We start from the raw sequence: 17,812 nt of genomic DNA on the forward strand, positions 1-17,812 counted from the left end.
TTCTCTATTCCAACTGCCTTCTCCTCCAGCTCATGAGGCAGGCTTCCAACTATGGAGAAATCTTCCTGGCCCTGTCTGTACTGTTCTTGGGTGTCAGTCTCATACTATGTTATTTTATATTCCACCAAAAGAGTGCAGTCATTCTATGTCTGTCCCTGTCTTTTTGACTCATTTTCACTTAGCATGATACTCTCCATGACATCCCACTTATAAGCAAATTTCATGACTTCATCCTTCCTAACAGCTGCATAGTATTCCATTATGTAGATGTACCAAAGTTTCTTTAACCAGTTGTCTGTTTTCGGGCACTCAGGTTGTTTCCAGATTCTGGCTATTGTAAATAGTGCTGCAATGAGAATGTTGAACTCATCCTCTTAAGGGCTTTTTACAGGACTCAATGGCATAGGTGAGTTTCTGTGGGAAACTTTCCCTTTGAAGTGACCTTGGAGAAAATAAACAATGGAACTTCTGAGCTACAGGTGGGACTCAGGTAAGTTTAATGATCAGAAGCTATCGAGGTGAAACTCCACTCTCAAAGTTCATTCAAAGCCTTTCCAAAAATAGCCCTTTGAAATTAGTATTTATCAGCCACAAGGTGATAAATAAGCACAGCGATAAAGCCTTTCACATTTATCAGCAGAATAAGAAAATTCACACTCTCTCTTACCAGCCATTTCCCTACTTTTTCCTTTCCCATCCTTGAGGCTCTAGTTCTCCAGACAGTCACTGGTTTTTATTTTCCAAAGCCCCCCAGCGGGCATAGCTCCTGATCTCCATGGAAATTGTTGATTCAAGAGTGCAGATGGGGCCCGGGAGGGAGGGACAGACAGGAGGAGAAGCCCACTGAATGCTGATGAGACAAAGGCAAGAGAGAGGCCCAGCAGGGAGAATGGGGGCCAAGGTTAAGATGTTTGGGAAGAGACAGGAAGGTAAAAGGTGGGCGATGGGAAGGGAGGGAGGGAGCCAGGCACGACCTTCCAGGATGAGAGCTGAAGAAAGCAAAGGGGTAGAAGGTGGAGGAAAAGACAAAGTGAGAACTAGACATCCTGAAAGCCTCGAACCAAACCTGCTCATTGCACGGTGCCCAGCACCGAGACAGTGAGCTGGAATAGGAAGCGGCCCTTTATTTTCTTGGGAAGAGAAGCAGACCGGAGGCGGGAGGGGAGTGGTAGGGAATTTTCCAAACCAAGGAAGCCTGCGGCCTCCAACTGCCCCACACCTCGGGGTGAACTGTCCACACCACAGTCCCTTACCAGGAGGTGGGGGGTGGGGAGTGAGCGACTCTGGGGCAGAAGTTGCCTCTGCTCAGGACCGGGAGAGTTTGAGATGGGGAGGGGTCCTGGCAGGAGAGCAGCGGACGCCCGAAGGCCTTTTCCAGGGTGAGCATGGGCCCAGGAAGGCCCCAGGGGAACTGGCTTCCACAGACCCGGCTTCCAGAGCCAGTGCCAAGAATCCTGGGGTCCCCCGCTTCCTGCTGCCACCCCTGGGGCACCGCGGGGCTCGTGAGGAAGGGACTTGCAGCGAGAAGCCCGGACCGCACCCGGGCACCGTTCCTCCGGGTCTGGCCGGCCCTCCAGGCGGTTGCCGGTCGAGGCTTTGAGTAAACGAACCACTCAAGCTTCTCATGAGGCATGAAATGAAGCCGGGCTGCCAGCGGTTTATTGACACTCGGCAAAGGAGCACTGTCGCGGGTGTGCTCTCGACAAATGCGCTTCGATGCGTTCCCGCACTCCGCAACCGCACGGAGCTGTAGCCCGCGTTCACCGTGCGGCAGGCACAGGGGAGGTGTCCCAGAAAGGACAGAAGTGAAAATAGAGGATGTTAGAAGAGCGTGGCTAAGGAAACGGACCAGCTGGGGGAGTGGGAGATGGGGGTGGCACGGGCTGTCGGGGAGCGGGTGGCAAGTTCGAATAAACAGGCTCGAGAGTGCAAGTGTCCTGGAGGTGAGTGGGGTGCCTGGCGGGGTGGGGGTGGGGTGGGGAGCCGGGTCCCGGTGTGTGTGCGGGACAGGAGAGGGGTCCCGGTGTGTGGGGGGGCTGGGAGAGGTTCCGGTGTGTGTGTGGGGGGGCCGGGAGAGGGGTCCGTGGGGGGGTGGGCGGGAGCGGGGTCCCGGTGTGGGGGGCCGGGAGCGGAGTCCTGGGGTGGGGGGGGGCCCGGGAGCGGAGTCCTGGGGTGGGTGGGGGGGCCCGGGAGCGGGGTTCCGGGATGGGTGGGGGGTCGGGGCAGGGTCCCGGGGTGGGTGGGGGGCCGGGAGCGGGGTTCCGGGATGGGTGGGGTCCCGGGATGGGTGGGGTCCCGGGATGCGTGGGGTCCCGGGATGCGTGAGGGACGGCAGCGGAGTCCTGGGGTGGGTGGGGGAGCCTGGAGCGGGGTCCCGGGATGAGTGGGGGGTCGGGGCGGGGTCCCGGGGTGGGTGGGGGGCCGGGAGCGGGGTTCCGGGATGGGTGGGGGGTCGGGGCAGGGTCCCGGGATGGGCGGGGGGCCGGAGCGGGGTCCCGGGGTGGGTGGGGGGCCGGGAGCGGGGTTCCGGGATGGGTGGGGTCCCGGGATGGGTGAGGGACGGCAGCGGGGTCCCAGGGTGGGTGGGGGAGTCTGGAGCGGGGTCCCGGGATGAGTGGGGGGTGGGGGCGGGGTCCCGGGGTGGGTGGGGGGCCGGGATGGGGTCCTAGAGTGGGTGGGGGGCCGGGGCGGGGTCCCGGGGTGGGGGGTCGAGAGCGGGGTCCCGGGAGGGGTGGGGGGCCGGGGCGGGGTCCCGGGGTGGGTGATGGCCGGGGCGGGGTCCTAGAGTGGGTGGGGGGCCGGGGCGGGGTCCTAGAGTGGGTGGGGGGCCGGGGCGGGGTCCTAGAGTGGGTGGGGTCCGGCGCGGGGTCCCGGGGTGGGGGGTCGAGAGCGGGGTCCCGGGAGGGGTGGGGGGCCGGGGCGGGGTCCCGGGGTGGGTGGGGGGCCGGGGCGGGGTCCTAGAGTGGGTGGGGGGCCGGGGCGGGGTCCTAGAGTGGGTGGGGGGCCGGGGCGGGGTCCTAGAGTGGGTGGGGGGCCGGCGCGGGGTCCTAGAGTGGGCGGGGGGCCGGGGCGGGGTCCTGGGGTGGGGGGGTCGCGAGCGGGGTCCCGGGGTGGGTGGAGGGCCGGGGCGGGGTCCCGGGGTGGGTGATGGCCGGGGCGGGGTCCCGGGGTCGGGGGTCGCGAGCGGGGGTCCCGGGAGGGGTGAGGGCGGGAGCGGGGTCCCGAGCGGGCCCGCCGAGTTCCCCTGTCTGGGATCCGGCTTTACAGGGATGAGCGCGGGACGGGAAAGAGCCAGAAGCGATGGCATCTCGGCAGGGGCCTCCGGACGTGGCGGTGGACCACAGTGAGAACAGCTGCCGGAGGGCTTCCCGACCCGCATCCAGGTGGGCGCCCCTTCAGCCGGGGTCCGCAGGCCCGCGCCGGGAGCTGAGCCACCGCCGCCCGCGGCGCCCCCTGGCGGCGGCCCCCGGCAGCGCAGCGGCCTCGCGGGGCGCGGGGGCGCACCGCGTGCGCCGGAGCGGGCGGGGCGTGGCCTCGCGGGGGCGTGGCCGCGGGCGGGCGGGCGGGGGCGTGGCCTCGCGGGCCCCGCCCCGAGGGTCCGGCGCGGGTTAAAGGCGCGGCCGGGCGGCGCGGCGCGCACTGGCGGCGCGGGCAGGCGCGGCGCACGTGTCCGCGGCCCCGAGCTCCCCGGCGCCGCCCGCCCCGCCCACCCCGCCCGGCCGGCCGGTCTGCCCCCGCGCACGTGCCCGCGCAGGCCCCCGCGCAGACCCGCGCAGACCCGCGCAGACCCGCGCCCGGCGCGAGTGGGCGGCGGGGCCACTGCGCATGCGGAGCTCCAAATTCAAACAGCTGTTGGCAGGGGCTGCCCGCCGCGGCCGGGAGGCGGCTCGGAGCCATGGTGGACCGCGGCCCGCTGCTCACCTCGGCCATCATCTTCTACCTGGCCATCGGGGCGGCGATCTTCGAGGTGCTGGAGGAGCCGCACTGGAAGGAGGCCAAGAAGAAGTACTACTCGCAGAGGCTGCATCTGCTGCGGGAGTTCCCGTGCCTGGGCCAGGACGGCCTGGACCGGATCCTGGAGGTGAGCGGGCGCGCGGCCGGGCGGACCCGCGGACCGGCCCGGCCCGGGACGGAGCCCGGGGCCCGCCGCGCGGGCATCGGCGCTGGGAGTGGCATCGCCGGCCGCCCCGCCCGGGGCCTCGGGCCGCTCCGGGGCCAAGCAGCCCCCTGCCCCGCCCCCGCACGCACCGTCCACCCCCGCCACGGGCCCCGGCGGCCTCCGTCCGGCCGGGAGCTCCAGCTCTTGCCCCCGAGCCCGCGCCCGCGCGCGCGCTCCTGCACGGTGGCTCTGCACGGTGGTCTTTCCCGGAGGAAGACGCAGCGCGGTGGGCTGAGGACCGCTGCACCTGCGGCAGTGGCCCAGCCTCGGTTTCCCCGTCCCCCTTGCTGCCCGGGGCTGCTGGACGCCGGAGAGCACCGGGCCGCCGAAGGGCGTCGTGGACGCGGCCGCACTCGCTGCGCGTCCTTCGTTCGATGGGCCCTGGGGTGGGCGTGGGGAGTCTCGTCCTCGCGGCGGGGGATTCCTTTCCGGACAGCAGGGGGGTGTCCGCTTCGTGGCGTTTCCGTGGACCGCCTGCTTGGGGGAGACCCGCGTGGGGTCCCGGCGCAGGTCCCGCACAGGTGCCCGCGACGCGGGCTGGAGGCTGCGGCGTCTCTGCGCTGCGTGGGGGCGGCGGCGGGGCGGGGGTCCCTTTATAGCTTCCCTTGAGGAAACAATCGCCCTGCAGGAGGACTTGCTGGTGGGCCGCGGGGCTTTGTCTGCAGGGGAGGAGGCCGCCGGGATGACCGGGAGTCGCTGCTCGCCAAGTGCTTCCCCTGCTCCTCCGCGCCGGGCAGGGGAAGGAAGGAAGGGATTCAAGGCTGAATGTGGGAAAATGAACTTCAAAACGGCAGTTGAAGGGAAGGGGGCTGGGGGCGGGGAGGCCGCTGGGGGAACCCGCGGGGGTCGCGCTGGGCCCGCGGCCGCTTTCTTTGGAGGCCCGTGCCCAGACGCACGTTGTTGGGCACGTCCGTGATTTGCCCCCGGCCACCGCGCCTCCCCCTGGGAAAAGAAAAAAGGCAGGCAGGTAACTTCTAGAAACAAGACGTGGGCATCGGCCGGTCTGCTCTGCGCTCGGCCACAAGTACTGCCCAACCCTCTCCGGTCACGCGGGGCCCCTCGCTTCGGAGGAAAAACCCAAATAGCAGCGGGCGCCTGGGGTCAGCGCCGGCTGCAGAAAGCTGCCTTGCCCTGCTGCCCGGGACCTGGGGGTGCGGGGGCGAGGGAGCCCCGGGACTCACCACCCTCTCGCCCTTCCGGCCTCCGGAGAGGTTTGCACCTGAGGTTCCGCATTTTTTCAGATTCCAAATCACCTTTTGTAACCCGAAGGGAGCCCCTGGCCACGAATTCCTGGGGTGGGGGCTGGCCGGCTCCGAGGGGTGGCTGGAAAGGAGGGGCTAAGCCCTGGGGGTTTCCCTTGCACTTTCCCAGGCGTGAGAAAAGCGAGCCCACCCACCTTTCCTCAGCTCTGGAATCCGGCCCCAGGTCGGCAGGTGCTTCCTCTGCGAGGCTGCTGGGACCCCCACTTTCCATGTGCTCCCCCTCCTTCCTCCCTGCCCTTGCCCTTGAGGTGCTGGGGGCTGCCGCCTGGGCCTGGGGAGGGTGCTGGGGGTCGACCCCCGCTGTTGGAGAGACGCTTTTGCCTTCTGTCTCTGCCCCCTCCACAGTAAGATTCCTTGTGTCTCCTGTGCGAAGCGAGGGTCCGAACTGCAATTAGAAGTGGGAGTGTGGGGGGTCAGGGATGGTGGTGGCAGGCCCTGATGCACCCCAGGCTTCCTCTGGCTCCGCTGCTGTGACTGAGCACGCACTGACCAGGCACCTCGATGGGGCTTTTCTGGACTCTCAGGTACTCCAGGTAGTCCTCTAGTCCCCTGGGTCAGCAGGCGGGCTGAGCCGGCTTGGCTGTCTCCCCAGCCAGCTCCCTTGCCACCGGGGCCCTCCCTCTGGGCATGTGAGGTTGTTGAATGGTCTGTTGTAAGTGACTTAGGAAATGGGTTCGGCTGGACTCTGTCTGCTGGGAAATTCTATTTTCTGTTTCTCCTAGAACAGACTGCTCCTGTGTTGCGCCCGGCTAGCCCGTCACCTCCCGGTTACTGAGAAGGCAGCAGACTGCGCCACCCCACCCCGAAAGGCAGAGGGATGGGGTGAGGAGGAGTGAACCCATCTCAACCTTCACCTCTGTTGCGCAGTGACCATAAACAGGAAGGGTCTGAGTTTCCCATGGCCCGGAGCTCTGAATAAGCACTTTATATAGCTGCCGTCTTCTTTTTGTTGAATCTGGACAACCACCCCTTTTTATGGATGTGAGAGCAGTGAACCCCCTCACCCCTCCAAAAAAAAAAATATCAGCTTAGAGCTTGTCCAAGATTCTACAGCAAGGGTCAGGCTTCAGAGTACCGCGTGCTGTGTTCCAAAGTCTGTTTATATCGGGTGTTTGTATCAGGTTTGTATCAGGTGCCCACTGTGTGCCAGGCGCGGTATGGGGTGGGGCATGACTGCCATGCAGGGAGGAGGGCGATGAGTTCAATCGACTGCTCCAGTGGGCTGCCGGCAAGAGGTGAACAGACGTACATTCAAATAGAAAGGTAGGGCTGAAGAGTAGTCCGGGGCGAAGGCACTTGCCTTGTTCGTGGCCAACCCTGGTTCAATTCCTGACTCTGCGTAGGGTCCCCTGAGCACCTCTGGGTGGAACCCCCTAAATAAATAAAACCTGGAGGTGGGGCTGGAGAGATGGGAGATGGTAAGGCAGCTTGCGTGAAGCTTGGTTAGAGTCCTGGCATGCCAGGGGTCACTCCTGAACAGAGGTGTCCCCTCTGTGCCCCCCCCCCCAAAAAAAAACACAACAGGGCTAGAGATAATACAGCAGGTAGGATGCTTGCCTTGCCTGTGGCTGACTGGGTTCAATTCCTGGCATACTGTACGGTTGGATTCCTGAGCACTACAAGGAGTAATTCCAGAGTGCAGAGTCAGGAGTAATCCCTGAGCATTGCCCTGTGTGGGCCCCCAAACAAAAATCAGAAACAAAAAACTGAAAACTTAAAACTAAAACACTGGTGTTCAGAAGGGGTCTCAGGCCCAGCCTGAAGGTTCAAGGGCACTCTTCCCAGGCCCAAGAGGGGTCTTAGAGAGTTTAGCCGGCAGGAAAAGGGGGCAGAAGGACCTCACAGAGGGCTCTCCTCACCGTGGGAGACTGCAAATTTCAGACTGGCTTTCTGAGACCCTGATCGTCCCTTGCACCCCATTCCTAGTGGGTTTCTCGGGTCTCTCAGAGTTGCGCAGTTAGACTCTTGGATTCTGCTGGCCTCCTTCCTCCTAAGCTCCAAACCACTTTTTTTTTTGCTCTTTGGGTCACACCACGATGTGCGATGCACAGGGGTTACTCCTGGACTCCTGGCTCATGCACTCAGGTATTACTCCCGGCGGTGCTTGGGGGCACCATATGGGATGCTGGGAATCGAACCCAGCTCGGCCGCATGCAAGGGAAACGCCCTACCCGCCGTGCTATAATGCCAGTCCCTCCAAACCACTTTTCTAACCGGAGTTTGGCTGTTTGATTGCGGGCAGGGGTCTCCTCCTTTTATTTCCGGGATGCCCTGACAGCTCCCCATGCAGGTTGCAGCCTTACAGCAGCGAGGCACATTCCAACTTTGAGGTTCCTGCCAATACCAGTCATCCCGCCCTGATTTTGAGAAATATCGACGTGGATTTAGCGGGTAAAGTCACATCTGCTCAGAGAGCCGCAAAGAAGGCTTGTTAATGGAGTTTTCTGGAGCACTGGGGCTGACATGAAAAACCTCTTTTTGTGAGCTGGTCAAAGCTGTAAAGCCCCGGCGCACTTAGCGGCCTTTGTGAGGCGAGGAGGCTGCACAATAGAGCTTTTGATACTCGGGACAGGCCAGTGAGTGGTCTCCACCATTCCTCCAGACTCGAACCCGCCATTCAGGGCTGCACGTGTGCACAGTGGAGAAGTGGGCTCAGAGAGAGGAAATGGGAGAGAGCGGTCCCTTCTTCACGGTTTCTTCTCTTAGTTATGTTTCGTTCAGAGCTGAGGGCTGCTCCTTCTCCCCACGATAAATTCTCAAGTGCACAGGCCCGCCTTTGTTAACTGCTCTGGTTAAGAGTTTGAGCTGTGGAAGTGAGTTTTCATCAAGTCATTTGAGAGTTTTACTGGAGCACTTGAGAGCTGCAGATGAAGCGGGAGAGACCGGGAGGGGAGCAGTGAATGAGCGGGCGTTGAAAGGTCCTGGTGGGAGTCGGGGGGGGGGGGGGGGGGGCGGGGTGCCGTGGAGGGGCCAGGGAGGTGATGGCTGTTGCTTCTGAGGACTTCCCTGGGGCTTGGGCCCTTTTCTAGTCTCCCGTTGGAAAGAAACACAACCCCCAGTTCTGGATGCTGCGCTTCAATGCTTCTGACCTCGGGCCAAAGGCTTTCATCTTGGACTTGGCTCTCTGCTGCGGGGGTTGGGCCCACCCTTCCCACTCTGACGTGTGTGTGTGTGTGTGTGTGTGTGTGTGTGTGTGTGTGTGTGGCCGGGAGGCTCCGGGGAAGGAGAGGCACTCTGCTCTGAGATGAGCCCCCGGGACACCAGTGTCTGTGGCTAGGTGCTCCTCGAGAAGTGGGGACCTCAGAATGCATGGTGAGGGGCTAGTGGGAGCCGGGGTCACCACCTTTCCCTGCTCCCTTTGAGGGGGGTGGTGTGTGGAGAAGGTCCCGGCGATCTCTGTGGGGAGCTCAGTGGGTGCCCAAGTATTCGTGGAATCAGATGGGGGACCCCAGGGTGCTACCTGCCTCCCCAGTGGCAGGAAGGTAAACCTGTTCCTGAGGGTTGCCCAGGCAGGAGAGTGACCTCAGTCACGGAGGTCCTGGCAGTTGGTGCTTGGGATGTGCTGCTCATGGGGGGTTGGTGCCGCTGTCCCCCTCCGGGCCCCTCCAGGCACAAGAGTGGCAGGAGAGACGTCACTCGATTTTTTTTTTTTAGTGAAACACCATGAGGTACAGTTGTAGACTTACAAAGTTTTGTGCTTGGGTCTCCGTTATACAATGCTCGAGTCCCTGTCCCTCCACCATGCCCGTTCTCCACCACCACTGAGCCTGTATCCCTCCCACCCCCCATCCCACCCTGCCTCTGTGGCAGGGCATTCCCTTTTGTTCTCTCCCCTTTTGTGTCACCCGAATTTTAGTGTCCACCTCCCCAAGGGTCTCACCGGCCTGGCGCTACGCTGGGTGGTGCTGGGGTGTCACACTCACCTTAGTTGCAGAGAAGAAAGATCAGCACCCTTGGGTGGTAGCTCCCGAAATCCAGTGGAAGGACACTGAGATGCCAGGCGCCACCAAGTCGCAAGTGTCTTTGTTTAATTCATAAACAGAATTGGGGAGTCCTCCTCTCTCGGCAGCAGGCTGGCACAGCTGAGAAAGCCTGAGAATGCGGTGCTTTGAGGGCCTTAATGTGCCCGGGATGACGGGGGCCACCCTGGCAGTGCTCGAGGCCTCCAAGGGGGGCAGGGGGTGGCTCCCGGGCTGCGCTTGGGGAACTGTGTGGCACTGGGCCATGTAGCTGACATGCGCCTTAACTCTGCCCTGTCTCTGCTTCCTGATTTATTTGTTTACTTTTTTAGTAAACAGACCATTTACTGTTTTAACATTTTATTAACTGTAAGGGAGAAGTTCAGTAGCTTTGAGTCACATTGTGGTAAAACTGATCTCTAGAACTTTCTCATCTTGCAAAACTCATTAAACAACTTCCCTTTCCTCTCTTTGGGGCTCCAGATAACGGCTGTTTTTTCTTTTCTTTTCTTTTCCTCATTTCTGTACATTCTCTGCTGTCGGAACCACTCCAGTCATTTGTCTCGTGTAAATGTGCAGCCCCTGTGAACAAGTGTCAAGTTTTCTCTAAAGGTCAAAGAAGGAAGTTCCATGGGGTCTTGCAATCCCACTTCTGGGAAGAGACAGGCGTGTTTGAGGAGGGTTTGGGGGCAGCAGATGGTGCCTCTTCCTGGCCCGCGACCCCTAGGGAGGCAACCACGCCAAGGTGAGGGTCAGATGACTAAGCCCTTTTGGGTTTCGCCAAGGAATTTGAACTCACCAGGTGTTTGCAATTTTCAGCATTTTAGAAAGTTCCCATCTTGCTTTGTGGCCCATTGGAACTTCAAAGCAGTAGAATATTCTCGAAATGAACAACGGCATTTCTGTGGCTTGATCCCTTCACCCCAGGAGTGTTCTGATAAGAGTGCCTCCTCCCTTTCTCCTCGTGATGAGAAGTGTGGCCTTTTCCACCCAAGGCCACACAGCTCGCAGCCCTCCCCCCTTCCCTCCCGAGGTTAGACGGGGGTGGTGCGCCCCACTCTCTAATGCCTCCGAATCCTGAGGCTTCTGGGCTTTGAGGCTGGGAGGTGAGTGGCTTCCTGGGGCGCGCAGGGGGCCTCGCTGCTGCTGCTGCTGCTTGGTTTTCGTTGATGCTGAAGCGTCCGCCAGAGGTCAGGAGTCCTGGGAACTCTGGAGCTGGGGGGAGACGGGGCTGGAGTGGTGACATGAGGGAAATGTGGACGCGAGTGTTGAGTGACGAGCTGCAGATGGCAGGGCCCCGAGAGATGGACCAGGGTCAGGGGCTTTCAGGGCTTAATCCCAGTTTCTCAGGCCGGGGGAACCCCTGGGCCAGCCAGCAGGATTCTAGCTCTGAACAGAGAGTCCTCAGTCCCGTCCTCTCTTCTGGAATGTTGCAGCCCATACCTGGTTGGCAGTGTGGCGAGTGTGTTTTTGGGGTGTGTACCTCTGAGAGGTGGTCAGCTCTTGATTTTTGGTGGGGGGGGGGCCCACACCGAGCAGTGTCAGGGCTTCCTCCAGGCTCTGTGCTTAGGGGTCACTCCAGGTGGGCTGGGGGGACCATACTTGGTGCCAGGGACTGAGCCTGGGTCCCGCCCCACCTCTCCTCCCCCACGCTGGACTGTCTCTTTGGTCCCGGTGGTCAGCTTTTGGATTAAAGCAAGGGGCATGGGAGTGAGGCTCAAAGAAAAGGCCCCTGTGTGTTCCTGCTGCCTGCGCAGTGCTGGGGGTGGGACCTTCAGGTGTTCACGCCGCTCTCCAGCCCTGCTGGGAAATGGTTTTCAAACTCGGGGGTCTCTGAATGCACCAGGGGGGAAATGGGCTCCTTGAGGCTCCCCGGACAGCAGGGATTTGAACCGCAGGCTCATGCTCTTGGACCATTCTGTTCTGTGAGGCCTCGCCGCTGTGCGGACAGGCCCACCTCCCTACGCCCAGCCGCAGTGAGCTCAGTGAGGGGTGAGAAAGCGCCAGTCAGGGCTTGTTCATCATCTTCAGAGCCTTAGGTGCTTACTCAAGTGAACCTCCCACGTCAGTCTACTTACCTGTGAAATGGGGTCATAGATTCCCCTCTCTCCAGTCTGCAGATGTCAAATCCAATACCAGTAAGCAGCTCTGGGTCTCAGTTGTGCCTCAGCTTGGGAAGGAGAGTGGTCTTTCTTTTTTTCCTTTTTGGGTCATACCCGGAGGTGCACAGGGGTTACTCCCGGCTCTGCACTCAGGAGTCACTCCGGGCAGGGCTTGGGGGACCTCATGGGATGCTGGGGATCGAACCTGGGCCGGTCACATGCAAGGCAAGCGCCCTCCCCACTGTCCCATCCCATCCAGCTCCGGTCCAACCGATTTTCTGTGGAAGTTTTGGAGGAAGGGGAGGGAGAGAGAGAAAATACCCTGCTTGAGAGAACATGGCTTCTCCCCCGAGTGGAGAGGGCCGCTGCACGTCACAGCGCAGCAGGCAGGAAGCCCACAGTGCATGGGGGGAGGTGCGGGCGCCGTGGGCAGCGCCTGTGCCCGGCTTTCTCTCTAAAGTCAGATTTAGGGCCAGAGAGTAAGGTGGGGGGATGGTGCCAAAGATGCTTACTCCGCCCTGGGCACAGTGCCAGGCTGTCCTCCTAGCCCCCTGCAGAGATCACTGTGTTCACCCTTGTGGTCCCCGAGTGGCAGGTGCGTCTCGGGAGTACAGCACTTGCTGCAGGGCATGGCTGCTGCGCCCCCGGCCTGGTCCTGCCTGCCTCTCCCCCTCGTCCTGGTTTGTGCTGAGACCAGCATGGTCACCTGCCCCTCGCTGGAGTCCCTGTGGAGTAAATGCGTCCACCCATCTGAGGAGGTGAGGGGTGCAGGGGTGCCCCCACCCCGACCCCTCGGGCGAGCCCAGGAAACAAGCGCACTGAGAGAGGCTAGGTTTTCACGCACCACTGGCCGTGCCCACCTCTTCTGTGAGGTATTGGGGGGGGGGGGGTCTGAGAGCCTCGTGGAGGACTCTGGTCACAGAGGGCTCGCCCCAGGCCTAGGCTTCAACCGGAATCAAATTGGAATCCTGCAAAGGCTGTCCTGAATCCTGAGAGGTTCCTGAGAGGTGTTTGGACCCTGAAAGAACTGCCACCCATCCTGCTTCTGGCTGTCTTGTGCTGGTGTGCTGGCTGGTCCCAGTGGCCCAGGGGACTGTCCTGCCTCCCCCTGGACCCCTTGCCGCTTCAGGCAGGTGGGGGTGATGGGCAGGGAAAGGGGGGCACTGGGGCTGGGAAATGGACCCTGGTGGAGGGACGGGTGTTGGAACACTGCATGACTGAACAGCTTTGCGAGGGTCTGGCTCACAGTGATTCAGTAAAAAAGTCCGAAAAACCCGGGGCCTGTGGAACCAGCTCCCAGCCAGCCTCTGGGCTGTGTCACGGTCATCTCCCCCCTTGGACGAGTTCACAACCTCGGCTACCCTCCCCGCCCCCAGGCCCACTTATCTCCAGGACCCCTCTGCCGCCGCAGCTGCCCCCACCACTCTTGTTCTGGCTCTTCCAGGCAGTGGAGGCCGCGTCTAGCAGGGCCACGGTGCTGTCCCCGACCCCGAACGGTGAGCAGACACCCTGCCTGGGCTTTGCTGAGCATCTGCCGTACGCGCCGAGCTGCTTCAGGCTCGTTCCAGGGAAGGCGCCTCGTCCCTGCCTTTCGGGGACTGTCTCCTGACCACGTACGACGGAAGCGAGAGGGCAAGTGGACGTGCAGCGTGGAGGGAAGCACCCCCCTGCCCCTTCCTCTTGGAAAACGCTGTTTGATCTTCAGAGCCTTCTGAGGAGGAGCAGGAGGGCTGAGCTGTCGCAGGAAGAGGCATCTGAGCATGGCCTCCTCCGGGGGTCGGGCCCCGTGTTCCCGGCCCACCCTTCACTGCCACTAGGACTGGCCGGTGGGGGGTGGGGGGTGGGCAGGTGGTGCCAGCCGCATCTGGGGCACCTCGGGGGAGCTTGCAGGAATGCGCACCTGTCCTGGCCCTCACCTGAGTCTGCAGGCCCCTTCGTCACGGGCTCTGGGGGTCACACGCGATCCCATTTGCCAGGTTGGGAGACTGAGCTCAGGGCTGTGCCGCAGGGCACTGTGCGGGAGCCCAGCCTGCCCGCGTCCAGGGCCGAGCTGCTTGTCCGCTCGCCTCCAGTCCCGTTGGCTCTTGTGGTGCTGTGGTGAATCCCAGCTTCACTGAGGCACACGCTGAACCAGCACCTCCCCGGCCCTGAGACCACCTTTAAGCCAAGACCTGGGGTCTGAGGTGCGGATCAGCAGGAGTGCATTTCCCTCTCACGTGTGAGGCTCTGAGTTGGATGCTTGGCACTGCAGAAACAGAAAGATCACTTGCTCACTTGACATCCTGTTACTTACGGATTTGCTCGCGTGGCGCCAGTAAGGTCTCCCGCCATTCGTCCCTGTCGCCTGCTCCAGGAACACGAAGAGCCTCAAACCGATCATTTAGGGTCTTGACGAAGAAGTCTGACCACCTCGTAGGTGGGCGGCCATGCGATCTTTTGACGTCCTGTGGAATCCAGTTGTTAATGGCTCTAGCCCAGTGGTTGTCTCCAAATCGCATTACGTATCCAGCCCATCTGATTTTCGATGCCTTGGCAAACGAGACAGCGTCCCTGGTTCTCGATGGTTGACAGAGGTCGGAACTCCAGATTCCTTCTCTCACTTGAGTGAAGCATGATACTCCAAGCATAGCTCTTTCCTTTTTTTTTCTTTCTTTTTGGGTCACACCTGGCGATGCACAGGGGTTACTCCTGGCTCTGCACTCAAGAGTTACTCCTGGCGGTACTCAGGGGACCATATGGGATGCTGGGAGTTGAACCCCGGTCGGCCACGTGCAAGGCAAACTCCCCACCCGTGGTGCTATCTCTCCAGACCCAGCAAGCATAGCTCTTTCGATTCCTCTTTGGGAGACCCAAATAGCATTCTCGTCCTGTTCTCGTAGTGCCCTGAGGCATATGTTAGTGCAGGAAGGATGGTGTTATCGAAGAGATGTGCCCGGAGCCGGAGGTTCTTCGTCCTCTTAGCTATTTCTTCGAAGAAACAGAAGGAACACTTAAAATGGAGGAGACCGAGGCGTGTCCCCACTCACTCTGGCGAGCGCCCCGTGCCTGCCAGCTTCCCCAGCACCCTTCCTGTGATGAGTGCCAGCTTCCGCCTCCACTCGGATCTTGTTTTGGGGGAGATGAGATAAAAGTCTGAAATTGAAAGGCTGGGTTTTGTTTCTGTCTTGTTTGGTTTGTTCCCTTCCCCTCCCCCCTCCCCCCCCCCACACGTACATCCCTGGGCCATCCCGGGCCAGGAGTGGATGATGTGTGGCCCCTCCCCGTGCTGGGGCCCTGCCTGCACCCCAGGAGCTGTTCTTTGGCCGCCTGCTCCGAGCAGAGGGTGAAGTGCCAGCCTCACTGCAGGGCTGCCTGGTGGAGGAGGAGACTCGGGCCCTGGACACCCCCACTGCTGGAGCCCCATAAAATCGGAGGCTGGAAGGGGGCTTGGTGGTTATCTGACCAGCCTCCCTTTATTGTTCTGGAGCCAACGCTCAGGCCTTGGGAGGTTATGTAACTTTCCCAAGGTTGCTGTGCTCACAGGACAATAAGGTACAATCAAGGAGCAATTCAGACTCAGCCGGCAGTTAGGGAGGGCCGCTTGGACGCTCGGGACCTAGGTGGAAAGGGGATTGGCCCTCATCCTCCTGGGCTGCCTGGCAGCTGCCGGGCGGTTGGGGTCCCCTCAGCTCTGCTCCCGGGGCTTCTCTCCTGGTGGGCGGCCCCAAGACCTGTGGGTTCTTCTTGCCGGTCTCGCCTCTCCCTGGACCCCCGTCTGTGACCTCCACGGGCTCTGCACACACGAGGGTGGAGAGGCCCGGGCAGCCCTGCCTCCTCCCGAGGTCTAGGTCCACTGATAAAGTGGATTGCCTTGGGGGTGGTGGCAGAGGGAGGTGGCCCAGCGGTCACTCACCTGCTGGTGACTGCATCTGCCTCTGTGTGGCAAGGCAGGCCCGAGGCCAGGCACTGTTGCGCAATGGCAGGTTGGGGACTGCGGCCAGAGCCTCACTTTCTGTTGTTGCGACCTGATTTGAAACCTGTGGGTTCAGGACTTTCCATAATACAATTGCTACAGGCATTCAGTCCCATCCGCAGAGTGACCTGTCCACCACTGTCCCCATTTTCCCAACGGCCCCCCCTTAGCACGCGCACGAAACACTCTGTCTTAATGGCTTGTTACAACTTAGTGGCTAATGGGATTATAAAAAAAAAAAAGTACTTAAGTGAAAGAAAGGTCGTGAAAACGGCTGTACCTCACCAGGGTGTCGGTTCAGCCCTCTTGGAGGGTTTTGCTCAGCTGAGCATCCCGCGTTGCTGTTTTGTTTCCTGGGTGGCTTCTGTTACTTTCCCGCGTATTGGGGTGTGAGGGGCCTTCAGCTGCGTGTGTGGCTCTCCCAGCTTTCATCACAGCCGCTGCGGGGTGTGGGTGTGCCTGCCTGGCTTCAGAAGGTGCAGGGGGAGAGTGGCGGGGGTCTGCGGAGGATGCCTGCTGCCGCTCTGAGACCGTAGTTCTCAGCCCGAATGCAGATGTGCTGGGATTCTTTCTCGGTTTGGTGTCGGTGGAGATTAGCATGAAGCAGTGGAGTTGGGCCCAGTGGCATGCCGGTGGGTGTGGCTGCCAGGTGGGGACTTGAATGCCCCCCTGCCCCCACCCAGTTTTCAGCCTTGTGTACAAGTTTGCGTGGCCTGTCTTGCATCTGTTCCGAGATTTTGGGGTGGGTCCTCGAGCTGGGTGTAGGTGGCGGCAGCTGTGACCTCGCTTCTGCAGCGGAGGCAGGTGAAGCCTTAGAGCAAGTGAACAGCTTCTCAAGGATGAGAACCAGCTGAGGCTCGCCACTGCCTCTTTCCCTCACCACCCCCCTCCACCCCCTTGGGCTCTCTCTGCTGTGGCTGGCGTCTTGGGCCTGGTGGGGGGCCCACCCTGCCACTCCAGCTTGGATAGTGCTGGAGCAGGAGAGGTGGACCATGAGCCCCCCTGCGGGGGGTGGGGGGCGTCTGTTCCCACCCTGCTCCCCTAGGCTCTGGGTGCTGGAGGTGGGGGCGTCCTTCCCAGCAGTGCTGGAGGCCATGTGGTGGGCTTCTGCGTGCAGTGAGCCTCTCTGTCCATCCTGGCTGCACAGCAGGCGCCTGGCCGAGGAGCCCAGAGATGAGCCTTGGAGCGCCCCTTGGCGGGCTGTGGGCATCCTGTCTGCTCTGTGCCTGCATCCTGTCAGCAGCTGTCGCCGAGCCACACTTGGGACATTTCGCGCCCCTGCCTGGTTCCGCCCTGGCTCACTCAGACTTCTGGAGGGAGGGAAGAGCTTTGGTCCTGCTCCTGGGGTGCGGGCCTGCCTCCTGGGGGTCAGGTGGAGAGGGCGGCTTGGTCCTGGGCTGGAGGACCCCCACGGTAGGGGCTTTCTGGGCCAGAAAGTGGGCCCTTGTCCCGCCCAGGGTCGGAGTCCTGCCCCCGGGCACGGGATGGGCCTGGCCCTGTGTTCCCAGGAGGACGTCCTGGAGGTGGCGGCTGCCGGCAGCCCCTGTTCCCGTACCTTCCCCCTCGGCTGTGGGCTGTGTCCTGACCTTGTTGGCTTTGGAGCGCAGCCCTGGCCTCCCTCCCGGCGGGCGCTCTTCGCCCCCGGAGAAGTGCTGAGTGGGCTGATGGGCCCGCCATGCAGTGCCGTTGTGTCTTGTCAGCACCCCTGGGGAGCAGGAAGAGGGAGGGTGTCCTGGTTATCAGCTCTTCAATACCGTCACCTCTGACACCCCCCACCCCCATTCGAGCCTCAGTCCCGAGACCTGCCTGGAGTGGCCCTGGGGAGCTGGCCAGGAGGGAGACGGCGCTGAGTCGGTCCCGGCCCATGTGACGCGGCCAGAGCCGAGAGCTAGGACACAGGCTTAGGCTACTCGCCAAGCTGGGGGTGTGGGGGCCAGCTGGGGGGTGGGGGGGCACTGGGCCGATCTCAGGGGCCACCACCCGTGACACCTAAGGAGCTAGGGAGTGCTCAGAGCTGACCCTGAGATCTCACCCGTGGGGGCTCGTGCCTCACTCCTTGGAGCTGCCTCTCCCCAGGACCCCAGTCTTCCTGGTGGTGGTGTGCCGCGACCTGTGAGACATGACTCCTGCCTGGGAGCATCGCGTGGGGACGTGGTGGCCAGTTGGGGGCGCTGCTGTCCCCTGGGGCTGCCTGCAGGAACCCGCCCGAGAGCACCTACCTCCCAGGGTGACCTGTGCGGGGATCCTGGTCTAGGTGCAGGAGGGGAGTGGGGGCGGGGGGACGATGCACACCTGGCGATGCTCGGGGATCACTCCTGGCAGGGCTCTCGGAACCATGGGGGCTCCCTTGGGTTGAACCTGATCGGCTCTGTTGCTGT

The 17,812-nt window shown here is 61.9% G+C and overlaps 1 protein-coding gene across 1 annotated transcript in view; it reads left to right on the forward strand.

Annotated features, from left to right (window-relative positions):
- Window positions 1-3,654: 3,654 nt before the first annotated feature.
- KCNK5 (potassium two pore domain channel subfamily K member 5) overlaps window positions 3,655-17,812 on the forward strand; it is a 32,954-nt gene continuing 18,796 nt past the window's right edge. The window contains exon 1 of the mRNA XM_056137320.1: window positions 3,655-4,081. Coding sequence (XP_055993295.1) covers window positions 3,896-4,081 — 186 coding nt within the window. The 5' untranslated portion in view covers window positions 3,655-3,895. The remainder of the gene's footprint in view (window positions 4,082-17,812) is intronic.

The sequence above is a fragment of the Sorex fumeus genome, unplaced genomic scaffold (genome assembly GCF_029834395.1).
Source record: "Sorex fumeus unplaced genomic scaffold, SorFum_2.1 ptg000123l, whole genome shotgun sequence".
In the NCBI taxonomy this organism is placed as follows: Eukaryota; Metazoa; Chordata; class Mammalia; order Eulipotyphla; family Soricidae; genus Sorex; species Sorex fumeus.